This window comes from Echeneis naucrates, chromosome 10 (genome assembly GCF_900963305.1).
Source record: "Echeneis naucrates chromosome 10, fEcheNa1.1, whole genome shotgun sequence".
NCBI classification, from domain to species: domain Eukaryota; kingdom Metazoa; phylum Chordata; class Actinopteri; order Carangiformes; family Echeneidae; genus Echeneis; species Echeneis naucrates.
The window spans coordinates 19,628,406-19,653,579 of record NC_042520.1 but is presented as its reverse complement, the minus strand read 5'-3'; the positions used below and the strand labels follow the sequence as shown (position 1 = coordinate 19,653,579).

Sequence of the window (25,174 nt, the reverse complement as noted above, 5' to 3'; positions counted from 1 at the left end):
CCTGTCTTTTTTTTTTTTGGGCTGCTCCAACCTCAGGACAGCAGGTTTGGGCTGACATCGCCCTCTCGTGGCCATACTCAAAACTTGCAGATGAAATTGTAACTTTAAATTCTTAGGATACATATAGGTCAAATATTTTTTATTAAAAACAAAAGTTACTGGCAACAATATCAAAAGTCACATAAAACCTATTTTTGGCTAAAAGAGGAGCAGAGGTGGTAGAAAGAGTTTCTACAGTGGATTCTAATGGGGCAAACCTGTAGAGAAGCTGCACAGTGAAGGTCCTGCATTCTGAGATCTCATCCAGAATGAACTCCCTGCCTCTGGACCAGCCGTGTCACCGGGCGTCCTCTTCTACATTATGAGCACAATCACAGTTCATACATTTATACAGATGTACAGTAACGAGAGGAATGAAAGACAGGAGAGCAGTAGTTTCTGTTTGAATCAGATCTGAACTGCGCCTTTGCTTCCAGATGGTCATGTGTAGAAATCCAAGTCTGTTAAAAAAATTTAAATAAAAGAAAAGTTGATATGAAAGTGCCCCAGACTGCGAGAGTGTTTTATGTCAGAGCTGTAAGGCACATGACTAATGCTGATTTGATTTGAAAAATGGAAGTGGGAAAGAAAAAGTCACTTTCTGTCAGATTCACAGTGACTTTAAAATAAAAAGGAATTATTTGTTCTTCTGAGATTCTGTCAGACAACTGTTTGAAACATCTGTACCGGATCATGTGTCTTACCATGTACGCCTGAGAACAACGTTCAACTTCAGCCTCTATCAGCTGGAATAAAGGGGGAAAAAATGTCTGTCATATGAGTGTTATGGCAGGATGGGTATTTGGATGATTTTTTTTTTTTTTTTTTTTTTTTAAATCAACAAAAATGTAGTTGGATGGAATCCTTAAATGAGATCCAGGCAATATTATCCAGTTTCAAAAAGCTAAATACATCTGAATTTCTAAGGTAACATGGACAAGATTACAGGAGTAATAAAAAAATTGTAATAAAAAAAATCCTGTTATCAAAAATGTCATATTTGAGTTCATACTGAGACGGGGGAAAAGTTTTGGGAACATGAACAGACAGAACAAAGCTGAATGTTTCAGTAGCCAGCTGTATGTAAATATATGTAGTTTGGGCTCTCTCAGGCTGACTTTATATTCAAGACTCTGCATTCAGAATCACGTCTGAACTGCTGAGGTATGATGGTGGAGCAGCCGTAGCGTCTGTGTGGAGACAGACTGATGGAAAATAGTCAGAGTAAACAGAGAGCTTAGAAGTCCTTTGTCTTTCCTGGAAATTTTTGTTTTTTTTTTTTCTTTGTAGTCTGCAGTGATGACATGATGTGTGAAGACTTCAGTCGATTCATACAGAACACTGCGAGGAAAAGCTCCACTGCTCTCACTCCCATTGGTCAAATTTCTACGTCACTCTCCTTGTCGTTGTCATGGTCACCATCATAGAACTCATTGGATGCCTCTGGTCTGAGGAAGTTGACATTAACAGATAAGATAATGTACGAGTACTAGATAACGGTGACAGTCACCATAATATTTTGAGTGTCACAGGGGAACTGACCTGGTGTAGTTTTCCTCGGGCCCCCTCTCTTCCGGGTCGGCTTCGTCGTTGCGTTCGTAGCTCAGCATATCTGAGGGGACATCATGGATCTGGACGCTGGGAGCGTGGTTCAACATCTTCAGGTTCTCAAACACTGTCTGACGGATCTGCTCCAAGTACTGCGCCGGCAAACACACAGTGGAGGGGCTGATACATTATCCTCACATCGTCACACAACAAGACTTATAGGGGGTTATACCGACTGAAGATAAACAAGCCAAAGGAAAACGATTCTTTGCTACTCAAACTGATCTATTACAATACTGTCCTCTGTTTTACCTGTCTGGAGTTCTGGTTTTCTATTCTGGTGCTGACGTCAGGATGCAGCGTAAAGTCAGGAGCAAAGTACTCAAAGTACTCTGGAGGGAGCAGAAACAGGACGGTGAAAGAACAAATGAGGATTATATATTGTCATTGATCTCTAATCCCTCATCAAAAACAATTATTAGATCTAAAGCCACAACTACACTTGACCCAAGCAGCTCAACTGAAATTCCAGAAGTGTTAAAGCCTGAAAATGCCATAAGAATCTCTATCTTGAGCGACCCAATCACATATTGTGCTGCTTTTGTCTTTTCAACAATTGTACTCAATTGTGATCACAATTGACTGCTAGTATAGTTCAGTACAACTCACCGCTGTAAGGCAGCTCATCACTGATGGATTCATCCACTAACAGAGACGTCTCAAAGGTCCTTCAACACAACACAACACCACAGACAACCGTGTTGAGCAACACAGTATGAATTATCCATCCATCATGTCGCACGTTTTGGTTGTGTGTATCAGACGTACCAGCAGCGAGCCACGTTCCTCACTGTGTATCCTCCTCCTCCCAGGACCAGCAGAGGTATTTTAAAGCTCTTTACAAACTCCACACACTCACTGTGCAGCACAAAGCAAAGCATACACCAAGGTTAAAAAACTCACCATTATTTCTATCTTCAATGCAAAAACAAGCTGATTGTATCAGGGTGAATACAGTCGACGTACATGCAACACAGCACACGTCAGCAATATAATCAGATGAGAAAAGGTTTGATTGTGTGTCTGTAACATGTTCCATTTAAACAGGGTACATTGAGAGGAAATAAGCCGGTCTCACCCGTGCCCTCTGATGCTGAGGTTGAAGCAGCCCAGTCTGTCACAGCCCAGAGAATCTGCTCCACACTGCAAGCACAGAAATGAGTTCGTCCTGAACCTGAAGTGGAACTGTCTCGCACATGAACTGAATGATACGTTAGCTGAGGAGACAAATGTTAAGTTGTCACATTCAGAGCCACAGACGTACCTGTAGAACAATGCAGGTGGGCTGGTAGAAATCCACTACCTGCTTAATAACTGGCTGGAACAGCTGCCGGTAGCCTGACACACACACACACACACACACACACACACACACACACACACACACACACACACACACACACACACACACACACACACACACACACACACACACACACACACACACACACACACACACACACACACACACACACACACACACACACACACACACACACACACACACACACACACACACAGTGACACACTGTGACACTTAAACTGTGACACTTCAATAATCTGATTTTGGCAGGAAGTGAACTCACTCTGGTCATCGATGCCGTCTCTGAGAGGAACATTGAGGCAGTAGTACCGACCGCTCTCTGCCCCGACCTCATACATGTCACCTACGGAAATCTTAAGTCTTAATACAGGCTTGTCCATTTTCAGTCACTATTTCTACACGACTGTCCCATTTTAATCAAACTGAACAACAATGAAAATTCTGTTCAACTTACCTGTTCCTGGAAAAAAGTAGTTCCCATACTTGTGGAAGGACACTGTCATGACACGGTCAGTCAGATAAAAAGCTTCCTGGACGCCATCACCATGGTGAATGTCTATATCAATGTAGAGAACCCTTGGGTGGTATCTGTAACACACACACACTTATTAGGAGGGCGCTGAAGAAGAAGGAACAAATACAGGAGCGACACATGAAGAGAAGTGTGTTCTTACTTGAGCAGCTCCAGGATACTGATGACAATGTCATTGACGTAGCAAAACCCAGATGCCTGCAAAACCAGAAAACGTATCTTATTACATATTACCATTACACAATAAAATACAAAGAGAAGGCAGAGGGGACTGATACTGATGTACAATACTTTCTTCTGACCTCAAATTTTTTGGCATGATGTAAACCTCCAGCCCAGTTGATGGCAATATCACAGATCTGGAAGGACAGAGTTATCATCAGTTAAATGTCACAGACAGTTGCAGGTGGTGTAACCCTAACCTGTGAAGTTGGTATCATCTGTGTCACGCATGCTCATCAGCACCACTAATAGCTACACAGCAGTTCAAGATGGCTGCAACTCAAAATATAACAGAGCTCCACTATATAAATGCTAATGACACTTGTGAGAGAACAATTGCTTAAATGACACATGGTGTTAATTTTCACTGCTGCAGTTTTTTAACCAACCGTCTTGCATTGCACGTGTTACCTTGTGATTGAGCTGTGTTGCTCCCTGTAAAGACGCTCCAGTGTATCTCGAACAGAACTCAAAAAGACCTGGAAAAACTGGACTGAAACAAACACACACACAGATTTAGTTTATGGCTTAGTTAGGTCTCAAAGAACAGGAAATATATACTGGACTATTAGCTGGAGAATTCTGCCCTATTCGCTGCTGACTGGCACTGAGACAGAGAAATAACGAGAGCCTGGAATTATTATTCTTCTTCACAATTTTAGGCCAATTTATATATATATTTATTTATTTATTTATAAACAGCAACACTCACCAGTCATCTCCCACATTGAATGTGTTGAGGCTCTTTGTGAAGCCCTGCATGTTGTTGGGGCTGACCTTCTGCAGGAAGTCTATGTAGTCTTCAGAGTGGAACCGGCACATGTCGTGTTGAGATGCTTTGTATGGCTTAAACACCTAACAGGAAGGAAAAAATACATTACAGTGTACCATTTAGTATCACGTCACACTCTCGATCGCAGGTTTTTTTTTTTATTTACAGTCAACTGTTATGTCATTGGTAAAAGCATCAGCCAGGTCGATCTCTCTGTGTCACTCACCATCATCTTCTTGTAGAGTCCATAGTGCAGCACCAGACTGTGTGTCAGGGACAAACGGTGAGGCTTCATAGGGTGGCCAGTACCTGGCAGACAAGCAGGTACCAAGTTTTAGAGCAGCTGTCTCACTAACGCATTCACAGTGTTTGAGTGGTGTCTTTAAAGTTTCACAGCATACTGTCCTGGTCCTGAATCATGGCTCACTACTGACAGCGTAAACTTGATTGTGAGTGTTGTACTGTGACCAGCAGGCTTACACAAACTTAAGTACAGAAAAGGTCTCTAACGTGGGAATCTGCCTTTAACCCAAGCAGTTCACACATCACAGTAAAACAGATAACGTTGGCTAGCCGAGCCGGTCGGGTGTTTTACACGCGCGCAAGCGTGCTATGCTGAAAACCAGGGCACTCCAACAACACCGTTAGTGAGCAAAAGGCTAAAAATGACTAAAGCGTTAAAAGTTACTAGCTAGTAGCTAGCTGCTCGTTCGTATCATTCCCTTTGTAGGCCCATTCACTGCCACAGCCAAGCTCACCGTAATGAAAGTTGCCCACGTCGGGGTCATAAAAATAAGATGTCCTGTTGGTCATTGTGCTGTGAAGATCCTTTTGCTGTTTTCCCACAAAAACTGTGACAGTTGCTGCAGCTAAACGACCCGCATTTTCCTTTCAATTAGCAGATAGCCGCCATGGTAAACACCAAGCCGACTGCGTCATCACGCCGCGACAGCGGTGACGGAGAAGGGAGGAGGAGCCATGGGAGGAGCAACCTGGGCTGTTTGATAATAGTACAGTAATTCATAAATACGTTGTAATTAATGAAATATTCATGTATTCATTCAAATATTCAAGGAAGAATGACTTTCTGAAGACGAAGTAAAAAAAATATTTAGTTAAATATGTGAAGTCTGTCAGGAAATCATGTACGGTTTATTTAAATATGTAATATTTATAAAATAATAGTAATAACTTAAAAACACGCACACTGCTCAACTCTGGAAACAATTGCAGTTGCTGATGAATTTCATAAAATTGAACTGGACAATAAAATGTTGACTGGTTCAAATTCACACAAGCAAAAACAAAATAGTCTCCTCCTAAGTTTTGAGTCCCAGTATGTCAGCACAGTGTCACTGGGGTTGTTTGAAAATTAAATTAAATGTATTTCACTGCTATCCAGAAGACTAACTGTGCTTAGTTAATGTGTTTATCAGTGACTGTGAGGAACATACATCCAGTGTGGTTGAACAACTAAGTCTTTGTGACTGTGTGCAACCAAAGACTGAAAATAATTCATCCCAGAACCAAAGAGTTACCTTTGGAGTTGCATTTATTTTGAAAGGAGGTTCATTATTAAAAAAAAAAAAAAAAAGAACAACTCTTGAATAATTTAGATTTCCCAGGTAATAAAATTAAAAGAAGCCAGACTGCACACATGTGGCAGTGATGGGGAGGTTAAGCGGTATGTTAGGCTGCATCCATTGGCTTTCAGGTGGTAAAAGTCCTTAAACACACGGGGACACATCATGTTTAGTCTCTCACTAATGGTGTTTAATCATTTCCATAATCTCCAAACAGTTAGTCTTCTTCCTGTTTTTACTTCCTCCCATTGAGTGCGTATAATGGCAAGACCAGATGTGCCCAAGAGGTCCACCGCCACATCTTTTCATAGAATCATGTCTGCCTTCAGTGTGTGTGTGTGTGTGTGTGTATGACAGCTAAATTCTTGAGAGAATTGACTTTGATTTATTGCCCCACTCATTATAGCACTCACTCCCATCTGCAGAGCCTGTACAGACAGACAAACTTACCAATGTGAACTAACATTTCAAGGCTGCGACTAGTGATTATTTCCATAACTCTTTATATTCTTTTACTTTTAAATTGACTTCTTGATCATAGTTTTTGTTGTATTAAGATATATGTTGATTTTGTCAAATGTGATGTTCTGGGGCTTTTGTCTAATTCAGCTGACCAGATATCTATTATTTTATGTAACTGCTCAGCACTGCCTTGCCTTCTGTCTACAGAATGTGCGTTGGCTTGTTGGCTGTTTGGCTCTGGAATGCCTGAATGTACATTTGCCTTTCTCTCTCCTGCTTCTTTCCTTCATCTCTCTCTCTGTCTCACTCCACCTTCTCTCCCTGTGTCTCTGCCTGCAGCTAACTGGCAGCGTTACTCTAGATTAAATGGCTTATGTCTTATGTATTCCTGATGTTACAAGTTACAGTAGGTTGAGCACAGGTGGGCATGGGCCTGTGAGTGTATGTTTGTTAGAGCAACCAGATCTGAACCTGGAATTTCCCCCATCTGCAGCTAATGTATCTTTTTTCCACCCTTGGATGCAGTAATGAGAGTCAATCAGCCATCAGGTCCATTTGGGTTTACTTTCTGTTTATGGACAAACTATCACAGCTCAGGCCATAACAAGATTCCTTATTTCTCCCCGTTTTGTCTTCTTAGTGTCTCCTCATCCCCTATGTGTGTATGTAGTGTTTTTTGCGTTGTGCGACCGTGGCCTCCCTCTGCCAGTTACTCCTTCACTTCCACCCCATCCTCAATCAGCTCATCAATCATTCAGAGGCTTATTGTTCTGCTACCTCTGTTGAGCCTCCAGCCTCTCCGCCATGTCTCCTTGTCTACCGCTGTGCCACGGCCTGACAGCCAGCTCGTTCACTCACACACATCAGGATGTTGATTAAAACGACTGATTTCCATACTTCATAACATTTCTTGGTACTGGTTTTTCTTTTTTAAATAGTTATTACTTTTTATTTTATGACTGAACAGACGGGTCCTGCTCCTTGGAGGCCTATTGATGTAAAAAGGTGATCTTTGTCTCATATACAGTAACTTAAGGTAAATAAGTTAATATGGCTAACTTCAATACTCTGTATTTCTGTATCGGTGCATCTGCATTAATTGTGGCCTCTGAAAGGACTGGATGGATAATTTCATTGGATTATTAAACTTGAAAATCTGCGGCACAGACCTGATACAGAGCACTTCAAAGTCTACATTTGCATAGCTATGAAATCAGAGTGCGTGTATTTGTGTGTGTGTGTGTGTGTGTGTGTAAGAGGGCGAGTGCACATTGGTATAGGCTTCACCCTTAGCTGGCTTATTTTTGCCCCAGGGTCCAAATCTGCTCTGTCAAGCACCTGTCTCTGCCTGTTGAACCACACACTCATTCCCATTCTGACACACACACACAAGGACAAGGGTCCGCTCCATTTCATTCCAGTATGTCATTGCCATGGTGAATATACAGAGGTGAAAAAGCGCTGTGATGTCATACCCAGTCAGATACACACACACAGTGATTCTTCCATTGTGCATTTTTAAAAGCAATCATGAGAAGTAACTCTTCTCTCCACATCAACATATATCCATTTTAATCACAGGACTGACATGCATTTAACAGGATATAATGAAGTTTTTATAAATAGTGTATCAGGTTTTTGTCTGAGTCCAAGTAGAGCAGGAGTCCAGACTGGAGATTTAAACCCATTGTCTTTTATTTTACTTCCTGGGTAGGTCATTTAGCTTTCTTAAAGAATTTTACAATTCATTTAGCAGTTGGATGAAAGAGAATCTGTACTTTCATTTCATAAAACATTTCAAGTGCAAAGAGTACAAACTTGGATCAGAGTTAAAACACAATACCCCAGCAGGTAAATACAGATGCTGAACTCTTCAGTCCTTGTGAGGATGTCCTCAGTGTCCTCAATGACTTTATTTGGCTGTGGCTCAGCAGCCAGTGGCTCCTGCCTGGCTCACAGCTCACCTGCTGCATGACAGATGTGCAGAATATGAATTTGAATATGTGATCACTCATGACAGATGCAGCAAAAAGTGATTTCCATTGCCTTGAAACAGAAACAGCACAACCTTTGGATGCACTGCAGCAGGAGGTGGGTGGCGTGTAGTTGGGTGTGTCCTTGCATGTGTAGGTATCCTCTTAATAGCAAGGCAGCCAGGGAAACCTGTGGATGGACAAAGATATAATCTCAGTGTGACACTCATCAACTGAATCAGCCCAGGTACTACATGCCTCAGTGGCAGCCAGGTGTGTGAGTATTTACCCATCACTGCTCAGAACTGCAGCTGTCAGTGAGTTATTACAGTAATAACTTGATTCTGTGTGCTGCAGCACTTTATAATAACAACTAACAATTTGTGTTCCTGCATAAGTACATTTTTCACAATGGCCATATTTTCAATGTTAGAATAAGTGCTTTCCTATTGTGTCAAACTGACCCTTCCCATACCTGAACCTGCATCATGGCCGAGATATAATACTTGTGACAATGTGACAATTACTTCTGCTGATCATTGAATCTGTTTGTGTTTGTTAGAGACAAACAGAGCAAGGCATCGATGCAGTTAAATGAACTATCTTTTTGAACTACCTTTTTAAGGGGATTTACTTGGGTAAAATAGATGAAAAAAAAAAACTTTAATTTGAACATGTGCGACAACAGTGAGCAGTAAAACGAATATGATTTCAGCATACTCAAAGCAAATTGCAAAACCATAAATTGCTGTAAAACGTAAGACTGCCTGTCTCCATGCAGGCTTATAAAGATGCAGTGAATAGTATGATTTATATGAGCTCTAGCTCGTCTTTTATTGTCAATTCTCGTCACAAAGTTCAATTTGAGTCCAATCCAAATACTAAGCAGATCCATAAGGCCACGCTGCCATTGCCAAGCTGAATCTATTATTGTTACTCCCTCTTTCCTTCTTGTGCATGCTCCATTTAATGCTTAACAACTGTAATTTACTACCTCAAAATGGCAACATAGGTATGATTTGAAGAGTCACACATTATATTCTGAAGCCACTGATGTTGTGCTTGCAAGACAAGCAAACTCATGATTGGAAAGTGGCAAAACTGGCTGAGGCTAGCTGGTTAAAAGAAAATGTTACAGAGACAGGAAGTAGTATTTGGCTGGATGCTGAGCTGAGGGTTTTTTTGAAGACTGATGTGAACTGAACTGCTGTTAATGCTAACATTGGTGACGTAGCAAAAGAAAGACAAACTTCGAAATAGATTTTGAATAGTTTGACCTCGGAAACATCGAGAGATTTGTTTTGTTTCCTTAACTAAGAATAATGATTTAATAACAAATCAGAGTAGGCACCTCGTATCAGTATCATCACACAAAACCAATGTTTTCATTGTAGTCTGTGTGTCCAGGTTGAATCTGATAAATGTCAAGAAATTAAAAAAGTGTATATATATATATATATATATATATATATATAAATACATATACATATAAAAACATGTTATTATTATAATTATTAATAATAATAATGATTATTGTTGTTGTTGTTATTATTATTAAATATATGAATTATATTACAATTTCAGTGACTTCATTTCAGAGATGTTTGCTGTCAAAAACCCATTGGAAATTCATTCAAAATCAATAAAAACTGAAGACTCCAGTATCCAGCCCATCATTGGGAAACAGAGAGAGCCAGCAGCAGCAGCAGTGACGCATCAGACACACAGCATCTTCCTGTAACAGCCTCTCCTGTGTACAGATTCATTTATTCAGTGATAGATACAGCAAATGAGTTGTAAAATCTGACAGTTGCCATGCAAACAAATGCCAAAAAATATATTAAAGATGTGTACAGGGGTGTTTTACAGCTGTGCATGAGGTAATTTGGCATTATTTGAGATGTAGAGTAAGACAGAAGTGATTTAAAGCTGTTTGATAGTGTGAGTGTCAGAGGGTTGATTGGCTGCAAGCTCTGACAGACAGTCCTGTTTACATTGAAGACAAAGAGAAATGGATTTCTCAGTTGAAACATTCTGTGATAAAACCTGACTGACCCCCATCCCATTATGCAGCGCTATAAAATTTGACGTGGGGCCTTCACTGTGTCGCTAAATCTTTACAATGCAAGAACTACACCTGTTTTATCGAGTAAAACCTAAAGAGGCAGAAACAGAGGTGAGTGTTGTGACCCTTGGGGCTGTAGAGAAACCCTATTCTCGGGCTCACTGAGAAAATTGAAGCGACAAATCAACACACAGACAGACTCCAGCAGCAGGACACGATAAAAACAGCAGTGTGCATCTTAAACGGCGCCTGGTGAACGCTGAAATAGACTTTTATTTGATTCTATGGAAGGATTGATATGATAGGAGCATGTCCAACACAAACTCCTAATACCATGAGCATGAGTAACATTGGGCTTTATGAAGCACAGAGGAACCTGTTGTAGCAAGCAGCGCCGAATAGTTTTTGGAGGTTTTTGCAAACCTAAAGCAGCTTGACTGTCATTTCCCTCAGGAGGTTTTTGCAGAGAAAAAACTCTCGACACGCTGCCTTCAGGTAATTGCTTGAGAAGTGCTATAATTATGCACACATTTAATGATATTCATTCAACATTTAAACAAGTTGTTTGTCTTCATATCAGCTCAATATCAGAGCATATCACAGCCGACTGCAGGATGAAAGAGTATCTAATAGATATTGATAAAACAGATGGATGTGTGGTACACACTAGAAGTGGCTAAATACTTTGATGGTGACAATCTGACTCTGATGGAAAGACTGATTTATGTTTTTACTTAACTTAAATCTTCAATAGCGTTTGACCCATATACAAAAGAACATGCTCAGGCTAATTATAAAGTAGGCTTCAGGCACATGGGTGGATGAATATTACAGCTGACTCATATAATTCGCCTTGGTAATCAATGGTAATAATAATAATATTAATCATTTTCTGGTACTTTTCTTTCAGCATTTTGAGGACTTGTTTGGCCATGACTAGGTTTTTACTAGCGGGACTAGGACAGTGACGCTTGTATTTAAGTTTATCTTGGGGAAAAAATTACCTTCACAGAGACTGTGTCAGGAGGGACCCCGAAACATAACACATTAGACAAAAACAAATTCATTCAAAGTCCCCCTTCTAACTTTCAACTGCATCTGGTGTTATCATCAACTGGCAGCCATAGGATGGCTGGAAAAAAATTGAGGCTATTCACATCTGGAATCAGAGACCAGGGTTTCTCGTACAACTACCCAATCTACCTTTTTGATCCCAGTTCCATATTTGGGCCATGGGATAACTGAGTGATGCTGCAACCGACTGCAACTAATAACCGAAGGTGCATTTTGTTTTGGTCTGAGATGCTGTTGGTCTAGTGAGTCCTGATGATGAACATTTAGAAAAATTTTCCAGGTCAAGTTTCTTTGCAGATGGAGTAAAAACCTTATTTGGCTTTTGCTCCCAGGTTCCCCCTGCGAATGCACACATGCGCAAAAACACTTATGTTCATGGTGCTAACTGAATTTCTATTTATCCTGAATACACCTTAATTTGGTGTCTACATAATAATATTGCTGTATTTTTCTTGAAATCTTCAGACTTAAACTGGTGAAAAAAAAAAAACAAACAAAATGCAATACAATGAAAATGGAGAGCATTAATGTTTCATTGTCCATCAGCTGATTTAGTCTCGGCTCAATGAGGAAGCTCTTGAAGGAGCAATGAAAGAAAGTGCATGACAACAGCTGAACAGCTTGAGAGAAATGGATGGGAGACATACAATCAGTTTGTATCTGTTCTCATCACTGCTGGGCTGGAGGAGCCACAGAGCGTCCTGGATGAAAAGGGAACTACAATGAAGAACAAAAACTGGGAGAAAGCAGAGGAGGAATCCCCAGAGGGCACAAACATGAAACTATCTATCACTCTAGAAAGTATGAAAGAGGTTAAGTATCAAATTGCTGCATTTTCAGTGCATTTTACAGAAAACTGGGACTGTATTTGTTTGACTTGCTGCCATGAATGAGCGATGCTGTTATTGATAATTCAAATTCAATATAGATGTTAGTAGTTGTCTTTCATTGAGGTCCAAGACTTTGATACTGACCGTGTGATATGGGAAGTTTCCTCCAAGATTATTTCCCACAACAATTTATTTAAATACCAAACACATTTAAACTAACCCAACGCTGATTTTTGCTCTCTAGTATGATAGTTAGCGTTGCTGAATAAACTGCACATGAAGCATTATTTGTATTTGGTATGAAACCAGATTTAACCACTGCTCCAAACCCTGTCATCATGTAACAGCATGCAAAGTTCTTGTGTATTTCAGGATGTTTCAGTCTCCAATAAGAGAAGCAGAAAGGTTAACTTTCTGCTCAGGTATAGAGCCCACTGGCTGAGTCAAGGTACTAGTTGTGCTACTGTCAACAAGTGTCTGATCCACCAGCAAATACCCAGATTGAGTCTCTCTACACTAAAACCACGACAAATAATCAGATGGATTCTTTTCAAAGGGGAAAAAAATTTGAAATCTGCTTCTCAGTCCACATGACTGCACAGAAATACAGCAGAATAGTGTAAACAAATAGACAGAAGAAGCAGACTATAGAAATGTGGAGTTTTGGAGATAAATTAGAAACAGCAGGTGTAATAAAGAGAACTGAAGAAAGAGAGCAGGGAGTGATTTTAAAGAAAAGACAGGGGATGAAGGAAATCTCTAGAGCGCCACATAAAGGATAAGACAATATAACTGTACCCTGAGCTTTCATCTGAAGGTCATAATAAACTAAGAAAGTAAATGAAATCCTGCAGCAAAGGAGAGATTGTTTGTGAATACCATACCAGAGATATCAGCTCAGCCAGTCAGTCTGAGAACTTCTCAAGTGGTTACTCTATACAAAATGCAAGAAACCACCACATAAAGCAGAAACAGTGGGCAGCAACATGCACTGAACACTACTGATCTTCTGTTTAATCCTCGAGATTTTCAGGTTAATACTGCTGGAGACAAAACTGAAAACTTTTACAAATTCTGGGAAAGAGTGCATAATGGTGGTTAATCCAGAGCAGTGTTGCCTCATGCCAGTGTTAATGTTGAGCTCTTGCTGGCTGCCGAACAGCTGAACAAGTCATAAAATGGTGATGATGTCTCAAGAGGATTTGGAGTTAATGAAGTTGTTCCATTAGATCTCTTCTTCTTTTTTTTTTTTTTACCCAGGTTGCTCAGGGAAGGTTAGAAGGTTAGTGACCCCTCACCCTATTTATAATGGATGAGCCATAATGATGTTTACATGGGTGTAAACTTACTGCTGTGAAATGCATCTGTGAGAAAAACATTACAAGGAATAAAAGGAGCTTATCAAATCTGGATGCATTTTATACTGTGTTCAGTATGTGTGTAAGTTTGTGTTTTCGTGTATGCAGGTGTGTGTTAGGAAAAACAGAGGTGGGACGAGGATGCCAGTGAGACCTGGCTTATAGGCCTGTCATCACTGTGATGAGCTATGATGATGGAAGTGTGCGTCTGTGTGTGTGTTTGGGGAGGTTCATCAAATTTCTTTGAGTCTGGCGTTTCAACAAAAATTAATGCTAATGTACACTGCACAGCAATAGCCAGACAAGAACCTCCTATAAAAACAGTCTAAGCTCCACTTGAAAAAAAAAAAAAGAAAGATCATTACAGTGTTGGCATTTTCTTTCAACAGGCTGCCTGCAGGAGACAGCCTTTTCCCTGGCTGCGGATGTCCACACAGAGCTTCCTGTTTTTATCTGTGAATTGAAAACATACCAAAGAAGAAATATGGGTAGCAGAGCAGACAGGTAAATGTTTGTTCAGCAGAAGAGGCTGGTTTAGATATAAAAACAGTGTTACGGGGTTATTCATGTTCATTTTTATTTGCTGCCTTTTTTTTTTTTTGGGAGGTTTCTCAAGGCAGAAAAAATGTTAATGGGCTTAAATGTTACTTAGCAGCTCCAACTACAGCATGGCATTACTTATATAGCAAACTGTGCTGAAACAACAAAACATTAATAAGAGAATATGCATTAAGTCAGTCATAAAATCACAATAATGCAAGAAACTGACAAGCACACACAAAAAAAAAAAACAACCAAAAACCCAAAGTTGGAAAAAAAGCTGTCATGTCAGTATTCACAACCTGGAATATTTTTTATTTGATTAAATTCATTAATTTGATCAATGAATCCTTGCAGACTAAAGGCATGTAAATAATGAAGACAGGCAGTCGCACTTCATGACTGATCAAGAAAACAAAAAGACAGCACTGTACTGCCATCTTGAAAACCTGTCTTTTCTTGTCTTTGTCACTTCTGAGGATGTCCTAAAGAACTGGGTTTAGCTTTAGGATTAGCGTAGTTAGATAAGATAAATAATTATTTCTCAAAAATAAAGCAGAGAAACTTGTGCTCTAGCATGAAGACAAAAGAAAACAAAAGCAAAACAAAACAAAACAAAACAAACTACAGGTGTGTCATTCCAATCACGGCTGCATTGATTCTTCCCCTAAGCTAAGTGGAACATGCGGTGGAGACATTAACAAAAGCGTTCTGGTACCCAATGGCCTTTCCATAAAGATCTGTTTAGACTTCCAGTTGGGCGACAAATGAGCAGGTCAGGGACTTAAGTGTTTCCAAATGGTTACACAATCAAGATGAACACGATATCTGAGAACCACATTTAGCTCCAACATGCCATCAAGCCATACTTAACAAAAATAGTTTTTTACTCATGCTACCTTCTGTGTCAACACAGACAGGGTACGGTGTTAAATAGCTGGGCTCAGTGGACAATTAGACTGCTAATAGCTTCTCATCCTGTTTGAGTCTCGGAATTTTATCCATGGAAGCTGAATAAAAGATGAATAAAAGCGACTGTCTGCCAACTTTTTCAGTGTTCGTGTCAGCGTGTGTAGCCGCCGGCACAGGCTCGACGTCTATGGATGGATTATTATAATTGTCTAATCTGTATTCAGAAACTGTAATGTACCTCAGCAGGGAGAACAGAGGGGAGGGGAGGGAGGCGGAAGGTCTGGAAAGGTGAACGCATGTAAAGAGAAAAACAGGCAGAGGCAGAGAGCACAAGGCAAAAAGGAACTAAAAAGGAACGACACACATAGGAGCGAGAAAGAAAGGAGAGTGATAATGTTTCCACCGGGGAAAAAAAAAGGATCTGGGAGGGAGAGCGGGGCATAGGTAACGCTGGGAGAGGGAGAGGAGATGAACGGAGGAGGTGAGGGAAGTCGCGTAGGTGTAAAAGGGGATGGAGAAGCTGCATTCCTGACCACAGTTACAGAAGGAGCCGAGAAAGCGGGAAAGAAGTTAATCTGAAATCCAGATGCCTTGAGGACCAACAGAGGGTCAAACAGATCCACACACACACACACACACACACAGAGTGCTCCATCCCTCTCTCTCTCACACACCCCTGGACCTCACTGGCTTTACAAGTCAGCAAACATCCACAGGACCTAAAATTCAACTGGATAATATTTATGCCTGTTTTTCTTGTAAAAATTGGACTTTTCAGCCTGAAGTGGAAACTGAAGGACTTGTTTTTGGGGTCTATTTTGATCTTCAAGTGTTTACTTTTCCCTTTTCTGCAGGAATTTCCAGGTGAGTCTCTTGTGGTGTTTCAAATGAGAGCTTGCTAAATGCTCCCATATGTAGAAGTAACTTTAACAGAGGCTGTTGTTTGGGTTAGGTTTGTTAATTTTCAGGCAAAAGAAACATGCTTTTGGATGCATTTAAACTTTTTTTTTTTTTTTCCTAGGTTGATGCAACAGCACAAACGTTTGCATGAAATGAGTTTCATTTTCTCTTGGGGCTTTAGGGTTATCTGACACGGCTATGATTTATGTCCACTGACAGATTCTCAGTAACATTTGTCTTTCCAACACCAAAGCCGGCCATGTGACTTGGAAATCAGATTTCATACTCACTGTCAGGTTGTGTCAGATGTGGTCAGAGTCGCTCAGTTTCATCTGCTAATTGAGCTCATCTCAAACAGCTGTTTTATTCTTTAGACATATTTATGACCTATTTATGCCCCCCCCCCCAAAAAAAAGGGAAAACAAATAAGTAAACAAATAAATTCTACACATATGTGAAACTACAAATACTTATAACACGATACAGATGACGCTGTCAGAAGTTTGTTTACTGTACCCAGGTGCTTTTGGCTGATGTTGCAGCAGAGACGTTGAATATAAATAGACTCAACTATTTATTACCCACACACAGCTTTGATGTAATGACTAATGAGGACTAGTTTTCAGTTATAACGAGCAGAAGGCGAAACAAAATTTGCAAAACTTTGGCTCAACTGGATAAAACATTTGACATTTGCTTACAGGCTATGTGAGATTTAATCCAGAAGTCAGAAGAGACATCTGAAAGGAATCTACACACGAGAGGACTAGCGTGTCTTTCTATGCATTCAGTTCATGTGTGAAACTTTAGTATTCCACAGTAGCCCACATAGCCCAAACGACTAACACCTGGAAATGACAACCTTCCTCAATTCCTAAAACCAAAGTTGACTGTGGTTTCACATTAAAAAAAAAAAACAAAAAACATTATGTAGTAGGTTCAAATAAAACACCATTAGCCATATCAAAATATGTGTGACAAATAAAGTGTTCAGAGGCTGGGTTGGTATTTCCTAGCAACACTTGACCATCTATGCTTTCAGAGATTTCTGAATGAGGATGTATGGGCAGCACATGATATTGCTGACTCTTATGGAAAACATGTGGGAATCATAATGTAGTCCTCTCATGACATGTGTTATCTTGAATTGAGCAGCTGTGACTTGGCTGCCAGTCAGCTTCATGCTTTTGACATTAAGATATATTGCTCTCACCCATTCTTAAAGGAATACACTGTGTTTTCCAAAGACCACTTGGACTTTTAATCATTTTTTTAATTAATAACTATAGACATCAAACTTTGCATTCCAGTGATCATGTTTTCCGTGGATTATTGACTGTTGTTGCGTGCTAGCACTCTCACAATGGGCGTCTCTGGAACACGATGTGTGGTCATGTTTTTATTTTCATTGCAACTGTGATCCAAGTTTAATCCGCGTATTTTAAGCAGTGAGTTATGGTGCATAACGTCTGGCAGTGCAACTTTCAACTGACTGAACTATCAGCCATGAGTTTCGATCAGGCGATCGTCTGAAGTTCTTGACACCTTTATTTTCAGTTGTTCATAATTAACCAATATGATAAATGTGGTTTTGATATGAAAGCCAAACTTGTGCTGTTGCTGTTTTTCCAGCACTACAAATTTTGTGAATCACCACAGTAATGAGTAAGTCCAAACTGACTGAGGACTCTCTTTGGTGTTCCCTGGAAACATTGCGGTCTTATTACTTGCAAGCATTGAAGTACTTGTTGGTATTTCTGTATTTACAGTATTTCGTCTTAATGCCACCCATGTGTAGTCAAATCGTTAAAGATGTTTTCTTAGTCTGACTCTTGGAGAGGAGTGACTAAATTTGCTCAGAATTTCACTTTATTACTTCTGAAACATAGAAAGCTTTTCCAGCAGTTTTAGGGTCAGCAAAATGTAAAAGCTGTAAAAAAAAAAAAAGAAAAAGAAGATGGCTTCTTCAACTAACCAGATATAGGAAGCCAGGAAGAATATTTAATTGATTATCAAAAGTATTTAACAAAATTTTTGCTGTCACAGTTTCACTAAATGTGTTGTTGCAGACGTGTTCACTTCACAGAGTGCAGTTCAGTAAACACGTACCTCTGTGAGGGATAAGGAAGCTGCAAGGTAACAGTTATAGGTTTAGTTACTGTGATATTTTCATTTGACTGTTAGAGCAGATGATGCCACGTGGGAAGTTACTCTGGTTGTTGTTAGGAAAATGGCATTTTTATTGCTCAAACTCAAAGATGAATGTGGACATCAACAGCTCCCACACTGACAGTCACATGCACACACGTCTGTACTATAATCAGATCTCAAATTTTGGACTTCTTGCTGATGTTGAACGTGTAGATCCTCACACCCTTGAAAGACCAGGAATAGGTCTAGACATAGATGATGAGACTGGGGATGTAGCTCAGTGTAGAGCTGCAGAGACCCTAGGTTCAAACCCCTGCCACAAGGCAAACAGTGGTGGGCCTGTGCCGGTCCCAAGCCTGGATAAATGGGGAGGATTTTGGCAGGAAGCGCATCCAGCGCAAAAACTGCCCCCCCAAGAAAAAAGAAACAGAAGAACCGTAGTTTCCGGACTATAGAGCGCACCTGAATATAAGCCGCACCCGCTAAATTTAAAAAGGAAAACAGTTTTGTACAAATATAGGCCACACTTGTTTATAAGCTGTTTATGAGGTGTTGGAAATATGGCAGGAAATGGCATATGGCAGGAATTATGCTACACAGAAAGATTTTGCCTTCTCGCCAGATCGATCGACTTTAACTTGAGAGCTGCATCATGTGCATTGCTTCGGTTAGGGTTAGGGTTAGGTGTTAGGTGTTAGGTTAGGTGTTTAAACCACAGGGCTTAAATCGTGTGAAAAAAGTGGCGTTTTATAATCGGGAAATTACGGTAATAAAATTGCACACATAGATGATGGCTGTACTCCATCAGAGCAAACTGAGCAGCCCACAGTGATACCTTTCAACACCCAAACTGAAGGGTGGGCAACACTTTTGTTTTTCATTCTGAATTAAGACCATGTTGTAGGTTAATTGGGAATTGACAGCGACAGTTTCTGTCAAATCAGCTATAATCATCTATTTCTAACTAATCTCAGACCAAACAATAACAAAACAATCTTTCCATGACTTTCACCACAGTAAGTGCATTTCCGTACTTTGGGCTCCCCATTTCTGCTCAGGTGTTGCATGACTTTCGCTCTATTGTGACGTTCACTCAGTGATCATGATTAAAAGTGAATGTGGACAGATGTGTTTTATAATGAGAAGAAAGAGCGAAACGGTAGATAAACAAACTAAGAAACAATAGATGTACTTTGGCTATATTTTGAGATAAAGCTACTGTGCGCCAGTGAACATATGATTTTAATGAGCAGGGAGGTCAGCAGCCTGGGGCTCTGGTTCTTTAAATGAAAGAGCAGCACTTTATCTCTGATAAAGAGTCTGTGAGGGGTACTAAGGCGTTTCATTGTACAGAAAATCCCTTTCTATTCTCACTAGCTGCTTTTTCATCCCTTTTTTTACCATCCCCTTCTCTCTGTCTTTCCTTTCTTTCCCTGTTTTTAATCACCTCTTATTTCTGTCTGCAGTGTGCAAACAAAAAAAATGCCAAATCCATCAGAGAGAAACTGCAGAAATGCTGATGAGCTTTCACCTGTGATCATAATAGCTCTTAATAGTAGAGAGTGAAACATACACCTTAATGACGCTGTAAAATCGGCATCGAAGCTGCTGCAGCAGCAAGTTCAGGTCTTAACTGAATCACAGTGTGAGTGTGGGTCACTGAACACCCTCAGTGTCCTTTCAACATGCCATTTATGGACTTTTACAGACTGGAGGGCTACAGTAAAAAAGTGGACAGCAGTATTTTTGAGCCACAGGTATAATATATCCTATCGCCAATGCCAGATACTGATGTCTTCAAAATGTTAAGAATGAGTTTTATTATCTTGGTCAGAAGGTGGAAAAGCCATTAAAAACCTGAGTGCACAAGTTCAACCTCTTCCCTTCAAGACGTCTCTCCTGCCAACGTATCCTCGTCCACAGTCAGGAATCTCAAACAGCTTCTGTTTTATAGCTGACCCTGACCTTTGACCTCTCTGTGCTCAGGAGAGGAGTTAAAGAAACACGTTCATATGTCAGTGAAATATAAGAATACGTAATAATTTGGCATTTCATTCCTGACCATGTAGCATCACAGACTGTTGGACTGTATAGCTAATGTCATGGCTAGGGTTTCAGTTGGACTCATATAGCAGCAACATCTCAAAACTCCACCTGCCCACCATCAAACAACACGCTGAGGCTGAGGAGGAAATCAGGGGTTTAAAGAGTAATCTGTTGATCTGTTGCATCTCATCCCCAGGATGCCGCTTTCGGTTTGATGCTTCTATTTGGTGATTGTATGTTCTCGAAACTTACTGGCACAGCCCAAGTGCAGCACACTCCCCTTTGTTCACCCACATTAATGGCTTACATTTAGCCTGCAACAAACAGCCAGGTATTTTTCTTATGTGAGTCACACACGATGTTTATTTTTCAACATATAACATAAGCGCCACTTTGCAAGTTTATTTAGCAAGCTTATTCTATCAAATAAAAGTTCTAGTGTGTTGTATTTCCAGCTTGTTTCCACTGCCTTCAAGTGGCATACCAAGTTATTGCAGGTTTATGTTTTTTGTTTTTTTTTCCTTTTTTTCCCTCAGATTTCAAACGGTTCTCAAAGTCTTCTGTTGATGGATAAAAGCTCCTGAAAAAGCCAGAAAGTGGAATAGATAAAATCAATTGAGACGATTTCGTAAATTTTTAGCCATGCTAGTGGAAACATCTGCTTCATCCAGACTGAAATGATTATACATCTACCAAGTGCTGGCATCAGTTCAAAATTTTAATCTGTCCAATATTTTGGTATATAATTTAATACCTTAATATTCCCATCATCCTGGTGTTCTGTATGTTTTGGGCATGCTGATGTGCTAAACTGCGGGCAAATTCTATGTCACACCCGTTAAACATCTTTTTGTTGGCGTAAGCTGATGTTTGGCCTGAGTACAGCCTGACAGAGCTGCTAATGCAGCTGTGGACTGTTGTTTTGACAAGACAATAATGTAAAACAGAGTAGAATTTACAACTTCATGACAGTGGTAAAAAGTGCTTAGCCTCCATATTGCGGACCTGTGTACAAAAGAGGCATGAATTTCTTCACACTGAGAATGTGTCTCCTTCTCACCATTAGTGACTTGAAATAATAAGAGTATCACTTTCAGCAGGAATCTATTCATTTGATCCAAAACTACAGGGAGGAAAATACCAAACTGTTATTGCAATAATGAAAAGACATCATGATTGAGGTCACTGGAGGACATTTTCCTCCTGTCTCACTGCTCCACACAGCTGTTAGGTGGATTATCCTCCCTGAAGCCAGAAACCCCAAACTGCCTTCTATTGACTTCAAATATGTTGTTTGGTTCTACCTGTGAAAGTGTGTGTTTCTCTTTGTCCTGTTTGCTCTGAGGTTGTTGACTATGACATCGATGTCTGCGGGTGCTTCAGTGAGTGCGGCTGTATGTAATTGGTATGTAATACTCTCAAAGGAGCACGTTAACATTTAAGCCAACATAATTGACAAACCACCTGGCAGGGTAAGCAAACCACAACCTGCCAGTGTTATGTGGTTATGTTCCCCTCAATGGCCTATTGTGTTGAATTTTTTTCAGTTTGATTCTATTGCACTATTCATTTGTTTTACTTTAAGACATTAATATGCCAATTGATGATGTCTTTTGTAAGTTTGCAAATATACACATGTTCGCAGTTTTGACCACGATTATGTTGGATTAGAGGATTTACGCTCCCCTTAGTTCCTCAAGGTAAAAATAGCCAGGATATAAACAAGTGTTCAAATCTCGCTGGTATGATTTAACAACCTTAAGGGCAAATAGTTTGGCAATGTGAAGCTGCTACAGTTGTAAACTTACTCAGTTGTGGGGATTTTTCTCTCAGCTCCAACCTTCTTCACTCACTCCAGTCAGGTGATCATGCTTTCTTTTCTAATTTGTTAATCTCATGTGGGGGGTTGGGGCAGAGCAGAAAACATGAATAGTATCTGTACGTCATGTTGATGTGTAATGTTTGCAACATGAACCTTAAAAGATACGAGGATGAATATGTTGCGTTTGTGGCTTGTTTGACTACACCCAAGTGGCTAAAAAAAACAAACAAACAAACAAAAAAAATTTCAGATTTGATATATGTGTGCATTTACCTCACTCCAGGTCCATTCATGGCATGAGCCGTCAGACAGCCATCCAGTCATGGCGCTGTGGTGGTGGTCGGCTGCAGCGTGGTTTCCCCTGCTCGTCTCCTCACTCCTGTGGCAAACGGTAAGCAATAATGAAAAACATGACATCGTCATTAAAGTTGAAGTAGTGATGGCTTGTCCTGTCCAAAGCCATAGCCATGATGAAGGCTGGTAAAGTTGCACAGAGTGAACATGATGATTGATGTATAATTAAAATACATGTATTTATTTCCTCCTTTCTGACTAAATCTTGAAATTAATAAGTACCCTTTTCAGGTGCATAAATCAACTGTAAAAAAGGATGGAATTTGGCACAGGAGGGCATGATTTCAATACACCTGGTCTATTTTATAATCGCCTCAAGTCTATTTGTTTCTCTTGGTATTCCTTTCTTTCCAAACTGTCAGTTACTGTGCAGGTCTGAACTCATCTGTTTGCTTCTCTCCTTTTTTTTTTTATCTCATCTTTCCTGAATTTCTGAAATTTTCCTTCACACATCCACTCCTCACTGTGAAGATCTCCCCAGTCAATGCTGCCCCCTCTTGCCCGCGGAGCTGTAGCTGCCCAGGCGTTAAAGAAGTCCACTGTACGTTCAGACACCTCACCACCGTCCCAAAGACCTTTCCTAGAGACACAGAGAGGCTCAACCTGGGGTAAGACTCCACAATGCTATGCAAAAACTCACATCCGCACAGACATTATTATCAATGGCAGCCCAACGGAGAAGAAAATTCAACAAATTACAGGAAATAGTGCAAAAGTGATGCAGGTAATCTGTCACAGAAATGTTTTCTTTGACATATCTTCAACGCTGCATCACATCAATCATATCAAAAAGCGGAGGTAAGTGGTTTTGGGTTGACTGTTCCTTTCATGCTCCTTGTTGCCATCTTGCCTGGAGAGGGGGCATAATAAAAACATACTGCTGCCTGCCTTTGACTGATCACGTCAGCTTGCCTGAAGAACAAAAGAAACCTTTCTATACCAAAGACAACACTGACATCAGAAAGGTAATCTGCACTTAGCCCATGGCGCACTATATTTTACTAAGCCTGCTTTGAACCGAGGAGATAAGCCTTCTGCACCAGAACGTGGCATGTGGTGCTAAACTGACTCCAGAGGGAATAAATTCCCGAATTACTTCCATGTGGGTCTTTGTGTTGTGGACGGAGCTTTCACTGCCCTCCAGCACAGCAGAAAAATAGCCCAACCCATGTTTTGTGTATACAAATCTTCTTGGCAACCTGAGCTTCACTATTGTTCACACCACTGCATGTGAGACTCTGCTGTGGGAATTTAGTAGGGGTGTGCCAAAAAAAACTGATCCACGAAAGAATCGCAATTGTCATTTACTACGATTCAGAATCGATTTAAAATGTCCCAAAATCAATTTTAACCTGCCTCTATTATGTATGGGGCACGTCCCAACGTCACCACGTCACCAGTCGGTTCTGGAACATACACATGTGCAGTAAGCACCAAAACAAGGAGGAAACTACAATAATGGAGGAAAGAGAGATTCAACCAGACCCGTCCTCGATGAAGATTTGGACTGATTTTGGTTTTTACCTAGAGTCCTATGAATTCCATTTTATTTTTTCCCATATTTCCATATTTTCGGTTTTTAATTTTTGAGAATTTTACGCAAATTTAACCCTGAGACAGTGCTTTAAGTAATGAAAAAAATAAAAATAAAATAATAAATGTATATATATATATATATATATATATATATATATATATATAATAAATATATAATTTCTTCAGTTATATCTTGAATGCTTCCACACATAACGTAACAATAAAACAATGAAACATACGTCCCATAATTTTGGTGGAAATATCAAATCCACTGTAAACATTTTAATTTCTTCAGTGTTTACAATGAATTCCGTGATTCCACGATTGTGGATTTTATAGGGCTCTATTTATCAAAGGCCCGGGAAGACCGAGCTTGACATGAGCTTCACAGTGTGCAAGGTTTGCAAAATAAGTAACCCATGTTTAACTGCTCTATTTTTTTTTTTTATAAAGACACTTTAATTTTTGTTACTTAAGCAATATGTGATATTGCTTTTATGCAACAATTCCATGATAAATGTTTAAAACCTAATAAATGTGAAAAAGACACTTTAATGTCTCCATTTGTTATTCTGTCTTGCAAAGCAAACTGGGGTAGATCATGAGGATCCTTTGCACACCTATAGATTGAAGCAGAAATGCCAAGGTTTAGTTCAGTCTGCAGGAGATAAACCATCTCCATATGTTCTCCTGTACTGTGGGAACAGATATCTGCGTTCCCAATAATGCCTTCAACCAAAATAGAACACATGTGAGTGCTTATACAGCCAGCTTCACACTACAGGGAGCAATTCCCCTACAGAAAGTGTGATATGCACATGGAACTACATCTCTCCCTTCAACTCAACCTGCACTTAGTAATTGATACCTACGACAACAGAGCTTTCTGACCTTTGTGTCATTGAGCAATCTTTAACCATTAGAAAGGCATGATGGGAAAGCCATTGCAACACATGGATGAGAAACATAGCAAATCAAAGCAGATGCGCAAAACAAACAAAAAAAAAACATGATTTTGACATGGCAGCAGCATTACAGTAAGCGAGAGACTGAATCCATGTCAGCTTAACA

The 25,174-nt window shown here is 40.1% G+C and overlaps 2 protein-coding genes across 3 annotated transcripts in view; one reads left to right on the top strand and one right to left on the bottom strand.

Annotated features, from left to right (window-relative positions):
* Positions 1-808: 808 nt before the first annotated feature.
* Positions 809-5,428, bottom strand: hdac3 (histone deacetylase 3). The gene is made up of 15 exons (XM_029511890.1): positions 5,256-5,428; positions 4,724-4,806; positions 4,438-4,580; positions 4,137-4,218; positions 3,806-3,862; positions 3,646-3,701; positions 3,426-3,559; positions 3,234-3,314; positions 2,912-2,985; positions 2,726-2,790; positions 2,416-2,505; positions 2,257-2,315; positions 1,900-1,979; positions 1,582-1,739; positions 809-1,487 (listed from the first exon to the last, which is right to left on the bottom strand). The coding sequence occupies exons 1-15, from the start codon at positions 5,308-5,310 to the stop codon at positions 1,418-1,420; spliced, it is 1,287 nt and encodes a 428-aa protein (XP_029367750.1). The 5' UTR covers positions 5,311-5,428; the 3' UTR covers positions 809-1,417.
* A 10,253-nt stretch (positions 5,429-15,681) lies between these two features.
* Positions 15,682-25,174, top strand: part of LOC115049965 (matrix-remodeling-associated protein 5) — a 28,915-nt gene continuing 19,422 nt past the window's right edge. For both annotated transcript variants that reach the window (XM_029512637.1, XM_029512636.1), the window contains exons 1-3: positions 15,682-16,158; positions 22,497-22,604; positions 23,039-23,175. In XM_029512637.1, coding sequence (XP_029368497.1) covers positions 22,536-22,604; positions 23,039-23,175 — 206 coding nt within the window. In that variant the 5' untranslated portion in view covers positions 15,682-16,158; positions 22,497-22,535. The remainder of the gene's footprint in view (positions 16,159-22,496; positions 22,605-23,038; positions 23,176-25,174) is intronic.